At 36.7% G+C, this 14711-nt stretch overlaps 1 protein-coding gene across 4 annotated transcripts in view; it reads right to left on the bottom strand.

Annotated features, from left to right (window-relative positions):
* The window catches only part of BIRC6 (baculoviral IAP repeat containing 6), a 199147-nt gene that overhangs the window by 120655 nt on the left and 63781 nt on the right, over nt 1–14711 (bottom strand). For 3 of the 4 annotated variants that reach the window (XM_086631641.1, XM_086631640.1, XM_086631639.1), the window contains exons 19-31: nt 14524–14655; nt 14166–14263; nt 12917–13064; nt 8450–8583; nt 7190–7336; nt 6497–6684; nt 5543–5857; nt 5025–5124; nt 4327–4541; nt 3928–4136; nt 3283–3629; nt 2100–2319; nt 1077–1210 (exon numbers count right to left, since the gene is read on the bottom strand). In XM_086631641.1, coding sequence (XP_086487767.1) covers nt 1077–1210; nt 2100–2319; nt 3283–3629; nt 3928–4136; nt 4327–4541; nt 5025–5124; nt 5543–5857; nt 6497–6684; nt 7190–7336; nt 8450–8583; nt 12917–13064; nt 14166–14263; nt 14524–14655 — 2387 coding nt within the window. The remainder of the gene's footprint in view (nt 1–1076; nt 1211–2099; nt 2320–3282; nt 3630–3927; nt 4137–4326; nt 4542–5024; nt 5125–5542; nt 5858–6496; nt 6685–7189; nt 7337–8449; nt 8584–12916; nt 13065–14165; nt 14264–14523; nt 14656–14711) is intronic. The other variant, XM_086631642.1, reaches the window with a different exon arrangement.

Genomic DNA, 14711 nt, shown 5'->3' with positions numbered 1-14711 from the left:
TGACCCTTAGTTATGTGTGATAGTTCTCAAATAGGAATTTCTTCTTCCGTACCTGATGCTTCCACCACACATAATAATGCCCTAGTACTCACCTGTACTGTCCAGGAGGAAGGAAGCTGAAAGACCAGCAAATAAAGCTCTGAAGTATCAGTTACTTCTGCTTCCTATAAGTCCTCCGTGAGGACAACTAGTAAGGCAAGAGCTATGAAAGGAATTGGCAGCTGTGGGGAGAGTGCAAACAGAGGTAGAGGAGACGTAAGCTTGGGTTTGCCTCAAACTAGTTAGAGACTACAGCAGGATATGGCCACGATAGAGAAAGTACACGGCAGACCAAGGGGAGGCACTAGGACAGCTTCTGCCACCAGCTGTAGGCTTGTTTACATCAGGAGACACGGTAAAAAGTAAGGACAGAGTCTCAGCTGGCAATTACACGCTTTGCAACGCTAAGAATTTTAAACAACATTTGTTCTACAATGCTCTGCTACATCTATGTAACAAATGAAGCAGCCTAGAGTTTGATGTTTTTGAAAGTAAGCATTTTCTTAAAACAGTTAAGAAAACACTCAAAGAAAATCAAGTTTAGAGAATATAATTTCAGTAATTTTTTAAGAGTCAAAAAAATCCCTTGCAGTTTGCAGAAACCATGCAGATACACCTAACAAACTCATCTTCATAACCATGTTTTATCTCAAAAGCTTGAAACTTAGAAAGGATCTCATGAGCAAAAAGGGGCACTTCTTTCCAAAACGCTAAATTCCAAAGTCATTCACTAGAGTCACTAGAGCTGTCTATACATTGGATGTTCCTCCCACTTTGTTAAAACTTTAAAGCTTCCTAGCTGAACTAAAAGCAACCAAATAGATTTTGCTCAGGTTTAATCAGGGAAGTGAGGGGAGGAATCTCTTTAAGGACCTAAAGAACAAGCACTTTCAGTACATTTTAAAAGACAACTGTGTTTTGGAAATACAGAAAACGAGCAATTTCTTCTTTTAACACATCAAAAATTGTGAGCTAGTCTCTCAATTTTCTAGCTTATAATGTATATGAAAATATAGTTTCCCAAATTAGAGGGGTACCTTCAGTTCTTCTGTGCACAGGTAAATGAGGTTGCAGTGGTGACAGCAGGTTATCCAGGAGATTAAGTAAACTTTCTAAAACACCACTGTTGCTAAGCGATCTTTGGCCAATGCAAGAAAGCAACATGAAGACCCTAAAAATAAAATTTAAATATTTAAGATTTTATTTCTTTTCAGATCCAATAATATTCTGAAACACCCCTTACAGAACAATATTCCTCTAGCCTTTCATCTGAGACACAAGCAGATTGCTACAGAAAGCAGTACTGTGGCCCAGCAAGTGAACTCGAGTTCATGTTCTTTTCTTGAAAGGATAATGCAGTATTTTAGGGTGAACGTTTTCTCTTTTACACTCAAGAGGTCAGCAGAGCATTCCATTGGAAAGAAGTTCTCATCAGTTTTATTTCCTACTACATATGATATACTGAATAGCAGAGATAGAGAATTAAATCCATGTATTCTTATAACCTGGAATTAATTCATTTTAAAAAATTACGAAAATATAAATGTTGCTGTCCAAAGAAGGCAGAAAGCCACAGAACAGTGAATGTTTGATTAATATAAATGTTTAGAATGTCAAAGATTTCAATCGATGATCTGAAACATGCAACACATCTAACATTCAATGCTCAACTATATGCTTTTTTGCTCTTATCTCAGAGAAATCTTTTGTACTAAATGCTAATAGTGTGCTTTCCAGTCTCAATCCTACTTCCAAATTCATTAGAAGAACAGCTCTATGATGAGGCTGCATTTAATCCTGATAAAAGCGACAGCAATTTTTGACACTGAGGAGTGTTCCTGGTAGGTATGTGAAGATCTCCAGGTAAGGAAAAATAGCAACTTATTGCATGCAAGCACCAAATAGGTGCAATAAATAACTGCAATCAGACATTTATCATTTGCAGTGCTTTGTTGGGACTCTTAAATCAACAGAATAGATGGATAAGTATCCTTCGGTCTCATTTTGTCAATTCCAGTGTTAAATCACAAGCAATCAATTAATATAGACTTATACCTTACCTGTCTTGTGGGAATATGAGAAGTTGCTCTGAATTGTATAATTCCTGCAGCACATTAGAGAGAAACTGACCCCACCATCTTTCTCCTCCACAGAGTTGCACAAGCAGAAGGCCAGTATGCAATCGTATCTTTGGGGTTCCACTGATACATAGGTGTTTAAATAATTCTTCACAAGCTTGAGCATGGAAAGTACTTTGCAGCACCACAGGAACAGAGTGCCCTTTTAAGAAAAGGGAACAAGCAACTATGTTTAAAGAGAAAATGGCTTGAAAACATAGGAGGAGAAGGTTTGCAGGAAGTTTTTAAAACTATTATGCTTAGACTAATTGGAACAGAGGAGAAGGAGGAAACACATGGGGAGATGGCAATTTGCAGTTAACCCATAAAGACCAGGCTATTTGGTCAAAATCAAATCAATTTCATGTCAGTGCAAATATTCCCATGGAACCTACACAAAGCAAAAACCAAACCATTTATATGATTAAGAACAAACTGGCACAGAAAATTACAAGACAGACACACCTGTCTATCAAGAGAACAATGTTCTGTCTTTTTTTGTTTGTTTGTTTTCTTTTTTGAAAAAAAAGACCACTCCTACTCAGACTTTTCAATTTTAATTCTCCAAAAACTCCATCAATGGCAGGTTTAGGAAATAAAAATCCTTAACTGGATATTAAAAATCATGAACTGAGTAGAGATACTGGTTTTATGACTCCTCCCACCCTGAAGCAATTTATACTTCTCCTCCCCACTTCTAACTGCCTAATCCATTCCATGTGCTGCACAAACTTCAACGCTCAGATTCCTCCATAAGTTGATTCTACTTATGAAAACAACATGAGTATTCTGCTTAGGAGTCTCTTGTTACCTCAGCAAACTGAATCAGCCCACAAAAGGATCAGATGACTATCTGAACAAAGGAATATGCAGCCAGGACTACAGCAAATGGAGATGGACTTTGACACCCTCTCCTATCCTTTCGGGAGCAGAAAGTGGTTAGATCAGCTTGGTGCCACTGGTGAAACTTTACACTGTATGCAACCAGCTACTAAAATCATAGTAAAACATATGTGAACATAGTTTAAAAGCTTTATAGTGGGAAAGTACAGATCAAGAAATAGAAACACTTGCCAATTATTTCTACTAACATGACAAAAATATCAAAACCTCAAAAAATACTAACCATTGGAAGAATGAAGCAAACTAAGCAAAGTATCCAGTAAGTATCTAATGATGGTGCGCAACTGCTCTGTGGATGACATCTGAATCAACTCTTTCGGATCAGACTGCTCCTTCAGTGTTTTCCTGCTTGCACCTAAAGCTACTTTTAGCCTCTGAACAGCATGATGAGCCAAGTTGAGTTGAAGCTGTAGCTGAATGCAGTCCTGGTAAGCAGAAAATACTCTGCTATCTTCTTCTACTGCCTTGTCTGGCTTTCGTAAAAAGTACTGGGCATTGTTAGCACTATTGAGTGGTGGCAGGTCAATACTCTGCAGAAGGATTTCTAACCGATGACAGGCCAAATTGTACCTAAAGAGAAACATTCCAACACACGATTCAATAGACATTAGCAAAGGGCAATACATTTGACAGTCACCCTGCCGGAAGACAACTACTGGTCAATTTTGAATGCACTGTTAAAACATATACAGTGTAGTCTTTGTTACTGCTGTAAAGATATTCACTGTAACAACTCTAAAACAAAGGCAGAGTTTTCTTTGGTCTGAAGAATATAATGGAAAGAAAAAATATAAATCTGTAACAGTATGATATCCCAGTGTTATAAGTTAAAATAACTAGTAAGTATGCATATTCTTTTTCTTCTAACCTGCATTGTATGTCTTCTTGCAATGCAACCATCATTGCCAAATGTTGGTCAATTTCTGGCTGATTTGCAGCTTCACCTTCTCCTCTGAGGGGATCGTGCATTAGTTTCAGCTCATTTTCAAAGGGTAAGATATAGGTATGGCCATAATAAAATCCTAATGGGATTTTTGCTCTGGCATTTGTGCTACCATATCGACCAATAACAGTGATCTGAAAGAGAATGCAGCTATACTGTAACACAATTGTACTGAAACAGGCAAAATAAACACCAAGTCAAAAATTCTTACAAAAATTACAGTCAACTAAAGTTTGGTCTGAAGAAAACTTAAAAGGATAGATCACATACTAACAAACACCAAGAGTTAAAAAGACAGATTGCATATAGTCTATCTCCTTTTACCTTCATAAACCTGCAAACTGGGGGTGGCAACAAGTCATGTAAAATAAGTGAATGTGTGCTAATGTCAGTAGCCACTACCAGTCGCCTTCCATCCACTTCTTCTCCTAAAGTCCAGATGTCAATTGACAAAGAAGCCAAATCTCCACAAGTGGGAATCAATACATCCGTCAGCAATATAGGTCTTCCAAAATCTAAGGTCACAAATCTTCTTGCTCCTAGGGGAAAAAAACAGGATTGCCTAAAATACCACTGCGAGCTAACCAGTGAAGAGATGTTACTTCTCAAACAATAAAATCATTGTTTATATATTGTTCAAAAGGTGTAAATTTGAGGTCAAAAACAGCTGCACAATCTCAGAATCTCTCAAGATAGCTTGCACTCTTTGAAAAGAAAATTTTGGCTTCAACTTAATTTAGGTTGTTATGCTTTTTATGTATTATTTCAGAACAGGTGCTCTGTCCAGAGACCCAAAATATTCCCCAGCCCTCAGGATTTTTCAGCTTGGTAAACACCACTGAACACTAGGTCTTAAACTTCCAGATACAAGAGAAACACAAACTGAGAAATATATTTTCTTTGGAAAGCCAGGTGAGACTGCAGATAAGCAACTTACTTAAGACCCTGGAAAATACTCTATGTCTTATTAGAAAATGTGTCAAAATTATTATGAGAGTTATTATGAGAAATTATGTTTTTACCTGAGTGCATTCGCTCTATAATAATTGATTGATGAGGTGGAGGTTGAAGAAAATGTGAAGCGTGAGATATTGCAAGAGCAAGACCAGATCCAAGTGGATTCTGAGGAACGGGAAAACATCAGTAAAATTAAGACACTAAAATCTATGCATTTATAATAAACTGTTCTTTACAGAAGACTCTAAGACTCTTGTGATTTAAAAACGGAAAATTTTGACGACATCTCACTACATTTAGATTCAAGCATGAACCACCAAAATGCATTAACTACTAAGTTCAAAGGACTAGTAACTCCTTATGCAGTTAAGCTAGCTCCAATCAAAAGAAACCACTGAGGTACTATAACAACTCTATCTTGCTTCCATAAGGTTTTTCTTTTCATATGGCTTCAATTCAGTGATACAGTTTTCATATCTCATCCAAATCAACACATATTTACTAGCACTCAAGTACGAATTAGATACTCATAAGGCTTACAGCATTTTGCTTCTACAATAAAAGTAAAAATAAAAATAATTACCGTTCTAGACTTGCTTGCATTTTTGTTATGTGCTGAAAGGTTAACTGTTGGGGGATCAATGACTGAACCAGGGAAAAGCTGAGCAAGCTCTGCATTAATAACAGCAGAAACTGCCTCATTAGGTGGAGTCAAAGGTGGAGTCATGAATAGAGGAGTTGTTTTTGGTGTGGGTGGAATGACATCTGAAGGATGGATGAAGAACCCTGGGGCTGCTACTGGATTAGAAGGCACAGAGTTGTGAACAGGACCAACTGCTGATGCTGCTGCTGCCGCCGCTGCAGTTGTCTGATGCAGCTTTGCTTCCAGCTTAGCTTTCTGTGAGGAAAAAGAAAGCAGTGTATGTAGCAGATAATAGCGCTTCTGAACGCAGTAGTAGTATTGAACTACAAGTTCAACTTTTATTATAAAACTGAATTTAATAAATCCAAGCTACCTTCAGCATAGGCATGTTAGATGTCCAACCACAAGCTGAAAAATGAAATTCATTTGATCTCACTTTGACAATTTGACCTTAATTACACGTCTTCAGCAAGTAAGTAATTAATTGGAGTAGTCAAAAAATTTTAAAAAAAAGTACAACTGAAAAACAGTAGAGTCAACAAAGCCAAGTTTCATATTGACAATAGCTTTATGACTGGTATTTCCCTCTGTTGGTAATTGTGCTTTTCATTTCAATGGTCTTTTTCAATTTCAGACTGATGCGTATTAAGACTTAGTTTTGATTACAAACTCCCAACCCACCCTCAAAATACACAAAAAAAGTCTGAAAGACCAAAGTAACATGGGAGACACTCTCAGCATTTTGCTTAATAAGAGTGATCCTCAGAGTAGAGCCGTTCCTTCCTCAAATACACTATGGAGAGAAGAAAAAAAAAAAGTGACTAGCTCTGCAACTACTTTCTCAGCTTTTGAAGTTTAGAGACAGCATTAAAAAATAGCCAAATAGCCTCCAACCTGTTGCTGAAGCTTCAAAAGCTGCTGCTGTTTCTCTTGCAGCACCTGGAGCTGTTGCTCGGCTGAGGCCATTGCATGAGAGAGAGACTGCAAAGCTACCTGGGCTGCTGAACTCAGTGCTGTCGAGGCTTCCCCAACCGTTCCAGAAGAGAGGCCACCAACTGCTGGGGTAACCCCGAAGGTACTCACTGGCATGAAACAAACAAACAAAAAAACAACCAAACAAAAAACATGTATGTAGAAAAGAAATTATAAAAAACACTTTTAATTTAATTCCTTGCTAATTGTCAAGAGCAATGTAAAAACAAGAGAAATACCTCCTTTTACCCAGTTCTTGCTACAAAGTAACATACTCTTGAATTACAAAGTCTATGGTTTAGACACTTATCATACATGCAACATTTTCATTACAGAAGAGCCACCTAATGCCCTGGAATTCTTTCGCCACAAGGCTTCAAGGTGAAGATGTAGGCCTGTACGTTATTCTCTCCAATAGAAAAAATTTGATTCAAATTAATAAATTTAGAATCCATTTTGTTAAGCTCTAAGAAGTTTAACTATTAAAAAAAAAAAACAACACATTTTAACACTATAAAACTACAGGCAATCTGTCAAACAGTGCTCATTATGTCCAACTAAAAGTATCATATCGTGGAACTATGGTAAGTAGAAAAAATGAAAAATTGTATATACCAGTAAACGTACTTGCATCGTCCCTTTCTATTCTAGTTCCATCACTTGTTGAAACACAGGTAAAGTGCAGAGGTTCAACTTCCAGAAGTCCAGTAAGTGAAGTAAAACTACCTTCAGCAGCTGCACAGCTACTTATTTTCCCGTTTCCTGAAAGAGAAATAAATATCTGCACAATCGGCTAATGTCTTCTTGATAGCGGCATTTCAAGTCACGAAGAGTCAAGAGGGACAACTAAAAATAATCCACATATTTTATTACTTCATGTTGTGGAACAAACATCTTAACACTATCACATCCACAATATTAATGGAAGTTATTTTTATTTATATTTTAAAATGGATAATGCTGCCAAATCTGAACAGAGTATCTTAATAAGTCAAACTACCAAATGTGACAGCAGAAGCATAGTGTAACCTCCTTAATTCCAGAATTAAACTATATATAGATGCTCTATTCTTTCTACACTGTGAGAAAATTAGTTTGCAAAAATACATTGATGTCACCAGAAAGGAAGAGAAAGAAAACAACAGACCAACTACCATCACACACTAAGTTAGGAAAAAAACTAGACTATTAGTCAATATACTAAGAAATTCACAGTGTTGCATGGAGGCAGGGATGGGAAGGAGATGGACAAGAACACAGAAGGAAAGAAGTCACTGTGACTGATGAATACACTTGTTTTGAAAATAATTTCATGACTGGTAAAAGTTGTCTCATTATTAGGACATTCCATGGCCTAAAGATTCACTTACGAACTAACCTGCTAGCATAGATACAAAAATGCTTTTAAGGTATTTTAATGCCTCTGAAACACAAAAAATGCCTCATTAAATCTGTAATATTTAAGTAGAAGAGTTCCCTATGGCAGGTTCCAAACTTCAGAAAAATCCATTTAGGTTTCTCTTCCTATGAGATGGTTGCTAGTCTAAATGAATAATAACATATCTCAAGGAAGCTGCTCAACAGAAGTGACAGATGCTTCCTAGATGACTCTGATCCAGGGAATGACAGCAGCCTTTCTGTTTAATCTCTGGCATTTTCTTAGCTCTTCTACAGGATAAGAAAAGAACATTTTTCTTGTCCTAAGGGCTACAGGAAACGTAAGAGATCCCACAAAGCAAGAGGATATCTTTAATTTTGTTATGTACAGCTATAAAACAGATGGAAAGTATAAAACCACATCTTCACTAAAGGAAAATCGTACAACAGAGAGAATTACCAGTATTTCCACAACAGATTACTGTTAAACATACGTACCCGATAGAACATCAGACAAATCAATTTCATCTGACTGTACTCCAATGCTGCTGTTGTATACATTTTTACAAGAAGAGCCACTTATTTCCAAATCAAACAGAACTGGATCAAAAGGCGAACTGTATAATCCATATCTGCAAATGGAATAAGACAAACAGCACTATTCAAACAATAAGAATTTATATAAAATTATTTACAGAAAAGGTATTTCATCATCAGGATGTATTATATTCCAAATTATTCTTTTCATTCAATTGACATATCTTAGAAATTATAATTTAAATTACTTTAATGAAGTATTAGGTGACCTTTTCAAACAGCTTGTGAGGCTAAAGAAGTAACTCTTCATAATAAATAAATAGTTTTGAAGATGTACTACTGCCCTGGAAGCACAACACAATCACTCACACTCAGACATGGAAACTAGAACTACAAGCCTTAGACAATTACCCGTAGCAATATGCATGCCTGCACATGGTAAATCAGACATTTATCTGAAGTCAATAAAAACACAGTACTGTTTCCCAAAACAGCAAAAGAAATTCCACCTCAGCTTGCTCTTCCAGCTGAAGTAAGAAGAAAAAAGGAAATGCTGCTAGGGATGATAAACACTTGCGAGTACTTTATGTATCTCAACAGAAGAAAATCTCATTACTCCTACTCTGGCAGTACTGCAGGGGAAAAAAATAATACAATCACTCAGGTAACAAGGTGGTCCCAAACCAATTAAGGTTTTATAAGCCAAGAAAAACAAAAATCCAAACTAAAAACAAAATCAGTGTTGGTTTTCTTGTGTACCAATACCTACTACCGGCAACTGACAAGAGAAAAAAAAATTGAAGTCAGGCCAAAGTATTAATCAAGAGTAGAAAGAAAGAAGGCACCTCTGTAGGTACAAAAGTAAGAAACATACAACACTTTGTGTTTTGACAAATATGAAATATTTCCATGAACACACCAACAGCAACAGGAAGTTCCTCCACCCTCTTTTCCCTCAGCCTCCAAGCAGCTTCTTGCTTCTTTAGCAGGTGAGGAAAGCCCTCAACGGGTAACGCTGAGAAGGCTGGAGTATTTAAGTGTCTTTTTTGATCAAGTAGTCACCGAAGGGTAAATGTCTACATGAATACTACACCAACAGCTACAAGGCAGAACAGGTTCTAGACTTCTCCGAACACTCCCACGTTGGCTGGGCTCAGTGCTTTTTGCCACACAATACTCAGACTGTAACTAGTCAGAAAATGACATTATACGAAAAGGCAACAGTTGCTACTGATTTCAAACAAACAAAAAAAGAACATGTGAGAATTACAGATCAACTCATTCAGCATACATTCCCCAACCAAGTTATTTACAAGCACCTCCAAGGTGGCAAATTTAAGATGACAACTTTATACCAAGAATAACACATATTAGAGGAATCCAGGTTGCTCTCTACACACACGTACTACACAGAAACAGTGCATACTGCACATCTAGTAAGACTGTAAGCAAAGCAAGACAACATGCTACCACAAAGTGGTTACTAAAACACACAAAAAATCCTCAGACAAAATTCAGTAGGGTACCTTGACAGCTTGTTTTAGACCTCAGATTTACAAACTCAATAAACTGGGTCAGCTCAACATTAACATTGATTACTTGCATGATTTAAGTGAAGTGTTGATTTATTAAGCGAGTGATTAAAACAAAAAAGGCGTTACAAGAGCTTTGTAGAATAGGATCAAAATTTGAAAGTATTGCAGAGAGTTAAATATATTCTATCCGACCCAGATTTATTTCAATATGCACAGTGCCTTTTACTGATTCTTCAGCAGGAATGATCAGGTTCACAGTTCCAAGTTGCATTAGCAACACTTTTCAGAAAAGAATATAGAAGTTACATCAACAAAAAACAAAGAACGAATCAACAATGTCACAAAAAAAGCCCATCACCCTATTCATCTATGCAGTAATGAATATAAACTATGTAAAATTCCTCTTATGCTTCACTCAGATCTCAATTGGAATCATGTTTACAATTTTGTATACCACAATTCAAGGAAGATGAGGACCAAATAAAACAGCTCAAGGAAATGCTTTAAGAATGACTACAGATCTGGAGAATACGATCAAGATATAAACATCCTCTAGACATCCAAAATTTGATAAGAATGAAATCATCTACTCTTTATCGCCAAGGTGGTCAGGACACAAACACTAAAAGGCTTTAGCTGCAGCAGGAGAGTTGTCAGATTAGATGTGGGCAGAAGGAGACAGTTCAAGTGGTAATGATAAGAATAATTAAGCCATGTAATAGCTTATAATATTTAGAATAGTTAATTTCCACCACTACTTTAATCAGGTGTTTTCAAGTACAGGCTGGAGAAATTCCCCAGATTTGCTAGAGACAAACCACCTTTGTTGTAGGACAGCCTAAAATACTGTCTGAAATCCCTTTTTTGTTCTCTAAACTGTAAGTCATGTAACAGCCATCTGGCCTTATCCTTTCAAGTTTTACTTGCCTTATTGTGGCACATGATAGTAAAACGAGTACTACTGTGCCTGAGGACAACGTGAATGTACAGATCCTTTAAGCAGACATTTGCTTTTATTTGATTACCAAATGTTAGGCTATTGTACCTGGGAACAATGACAAAGAAGAGAAAAAGCAATAACAGAAACTCTGGAACACAAATGCATACAAATATGATAAAATACAACTCGGGGAGAGGGAAGAGAAAAAGAGTAAAGTAATGGCTGCCTACTAATTTATGTTTTTTTAGAAAAGAAAAATATATTAATAGTGATCTTCTATATAAAAAAAAAACTAACCAAGAAATGACGGTATTCTCTTGATCTGCAGAAACATAATGCAATGGCTTTATTAAATTCCATCTAAATTATTAAACTAAGTCAAGAAATAGTCAGTCCTTGCCAGATAGAGAGCTATAGTAATAAAATACGGGATTAGACAAATGTGTCTGCTGCTATTCTTACCCTAACTGTAGGGATACTGAGTGAAAAGAGAAAGCAAATTTAGTTCCAAGAAGAAAATCCATAAAAGACCATCTAGAAACATTCAGAAAACCTAAGCCTGAAGGATGCCAAGAACAGGGGCTCACTTGAGAAAGCTTCCCTTGAGATGCAGACAGCTGTGTTCACCACTAAGTGATCTGAAATGTCACATCTGCCAAACCTAGAAGTGGGCAACTGGAAAGGAAAAAACATCTATTTCAGATATGCTCTTTAAAGGAGGTACTTGGAAACAATCTATATAAAGGAAAGAGTCGATTCCTACAGAAATTCTACAGAAGCAGAATTTTCATGTTTTCTCCTCCATTTGGTTTCTAAAGAAAATTCAACATGGAAACACAAAACCTTGTGTTTTTCCAGTTCATTTTGTGTATTTTTCAAAATTCTCAAGTTATCCAGTCACCATTTCTATTGCTGGGATAAGTCTTGACATCAACTGCAAAGATTACAGATGGTGAAATAAAGTAGCAACCAAGAAGAGGAAGGTAGTAGAGAGCATTATAAGTATTCAAGTATAACACCTAAGAACAAATTATTACCAAGTATTTTGGTAATATAGTCCTTTAAAAAAAAAAAAATTAAAAAAACCCAAACAAACCACAAAGGTCCCTTCCTCTACAAACTTAGATTACTAAAATTTAAATCTGATCTGAAGCTTCAGAACCAAAGATGTTGACCTCTACCAAACCTCTTTTACCTTGATCTTGCTTGTCCTGGAGGAAACTCCTGCCCACAGATCACAACTGAAAAAGCTGCCTAACAGCAGCAGGTTCTCATCATTGTAATACAGCTTTGGAAAGCGCTACAAAACTGAACCACTAGATATTTCCTTCAGGTATCACATATATTTAAAGTTAAATGGTGAATGAGATCAATATGTAAAAGGTGCAACATGATAGTCTGAAATTCTATTGACACATATCGATATATAATCAATCTTATTATGAATTATATTGATATATAATTTATAATAAAAACATACATTCCCAGTAAATGACTCCAGATCTCTATACTTGGAACTTGACCTTTAGTAGCAATTCCTTAAATGAATGGTCAGCTTACGGAGAGACTACAATTTTGTGTAGCATTATGCAGAACTGAAACTATTCTGTATATCTGATTCTGTCCCATACTGAAAACATGACCTGCTTTGTTAATGCTTACACTAAAATCATAAATAATAACTTAAGCATTGTACAGACTGCAAACATTACATACACTTTTGCTGTTTTTAAGTGCACTGTAAATTTCAAGATGGCAATTAAATTCACCGTTAACTTTGCACAAGTCAAAACTGTTTTCCAGAGCTGTATCAAACTAATCCTTGTTCAAAACAGTACGGCAAAACGCATCTTTTTTTTAAACAGCCAAGCTTTTTCACAACAGCAGAAGACAGCATTAGAGAGTTTGTATGTTTGTTTTTATTAAGTTTACAACAACCACATTTCTTAGTACCTTGTCTGAAGTAATGCTTCCATAGGTGTTAGGCGATCCTGCAACTGTCGGGACACAGCAGTTAGCAAGGATGCACACGCTGTGCTACATCCTGACAGATCTTCATCCTTTACGTAATTCAGCAATACGAAATACCAATACACAGATCCTGCATTAAAAGAATAAATTAATTTCAGGTGAACCATGATGCGACTTTTCCACTCAGAAAGCATACTTTGAAGCATAATCAATGAAAGTGATAAATTAAGTATCTAGTGGTTACTGAACACAGACTAAGAAGCATTCTCTCCCTCCCCTTTTTTTGAGAGACTTCAATTTAGAATCGTTCTGTAATCACTAGTTTCCACAAGTACTTCAAACTCTCTTATCAACTAATTCACAACTGAAGAACAAATGGTTACCAAGAGACAGCTTCACACCTGCTGCTTTCATTGCTTCTGCCCACTGCTTCTACTAACCACAACAATCAAAATGCTCTTGATACACTAAGGTGCTAGGCTAGGGGTTTCAACCCCTTTGCAGCCAAGCCTTACTTTAGATTCGACTCCTCCTCTCCTCTTATCCCTTGCTTTTCGTTACTGTCTCCTTATTCTCTATTTGCTGCAGGCACTATTTCCTTTCAGATCAGTTCTGGGAGCTCAGTGCAGTGGTTCTGTACAGGAACACAAACCTTAGCTTCCTTCTCCTCGTCTCCCTGTGCGTTTCACGTCCTCTATAGCAGTGTTAAATGTTTCTCCCTGGGTGGCAGCACGAGTGTTTTGGACTGCAAACTAACTTTCATGCAAGACCCCTTGGTGATGTGAAGCTAGATTCAATTCAACAATTATTTTAGTTAAAAATTTCTTGTTGGTGCGGAAGTAACGGAAGATGGCTAGTTGGGCATCATTTGGATAGCCAGGCTCACTGGAATAAATCTCCTAATTTTCAGAAATAACAGACAATCCTGACTCTCACTTATGCCAACAGAATCTGTGGTTGCTGAACATCTTTGAAAATTCTTGCAAAATTTACTTAAGCTCTCCCGAAAACGCCAGTGCCTTAGCACTTTGTTTTAAGCAAGCTAATTTGCTTAAATTCCATAATCTACAAATGCAAGTTTCAAATTTGGGTACCACCTGACCAGACCACTCCAAGAAGCAGCTTGTAATAACTGAACAATTACCTAATTCTTATTTCACCAGAGAGTCCACCAAAACATGCCAAACAACAAACGTTAGCGTGTATTTTTATGACAACATTGTATACGTACCACCTGTTGCAGCAGCAGGCAAAAGAGGCATATTGTCAAGTAAAGCTTTTAGAAGAACTGATCCAAACCCCTGCTGAGTTGGGTCACACCTGCCATTGCTACAAAGAAACACACTGACACTTTAACATTTAATGAATTAATAACAAACATGAAATCTCCAGAATATGAAGTTAAGACTGATGTTCTTTGCAGTCATACCCCAAGACATTTTTCCTCAACAGCAGACCTTTCAGATCTTGTTGCTTTATAAATTCAATGTTAAACAATTATAAACACATACAGACAATTCAGACTGCATGCAAAAACCCCATATATATAAAAATTTAAAATACATAGCTATAACTAATTAAGCACTGACCTGATGCATAGGGCAAGAAATCGTGCACATTTGTGAGCTATGCTCCGCCCAGCTTCAAAGAAGCAAACACGTATTATATCAGAGACACATTTACGTGTTTTAGAAAGCAAGCTGTCATTTCCTTCCTTTGAGCTGTAAAAACAAGTTGCATCCTTTAGAGAATCGTATAAAACTTTATTCTTCTAACA

This window comes from Tauraco erythrolophus, chromosome 2 (genome assembly GCF_009769465.1).
Source record: "Tauraco erythrolophus isolate bTauEry1 chromosome 2, bTauEry1.pri, whole genome shotgun sequence".
Classification (NCBI taxonomy): Eukaryota; Metazoa; Chordata; class Aves; order Musophagiformes; family Musophagidae; genus Tauraco; species Tauraco erythrolophus.
This window is presented reverse-complemented; position numbering and strand designations above follow the sequence as displayed.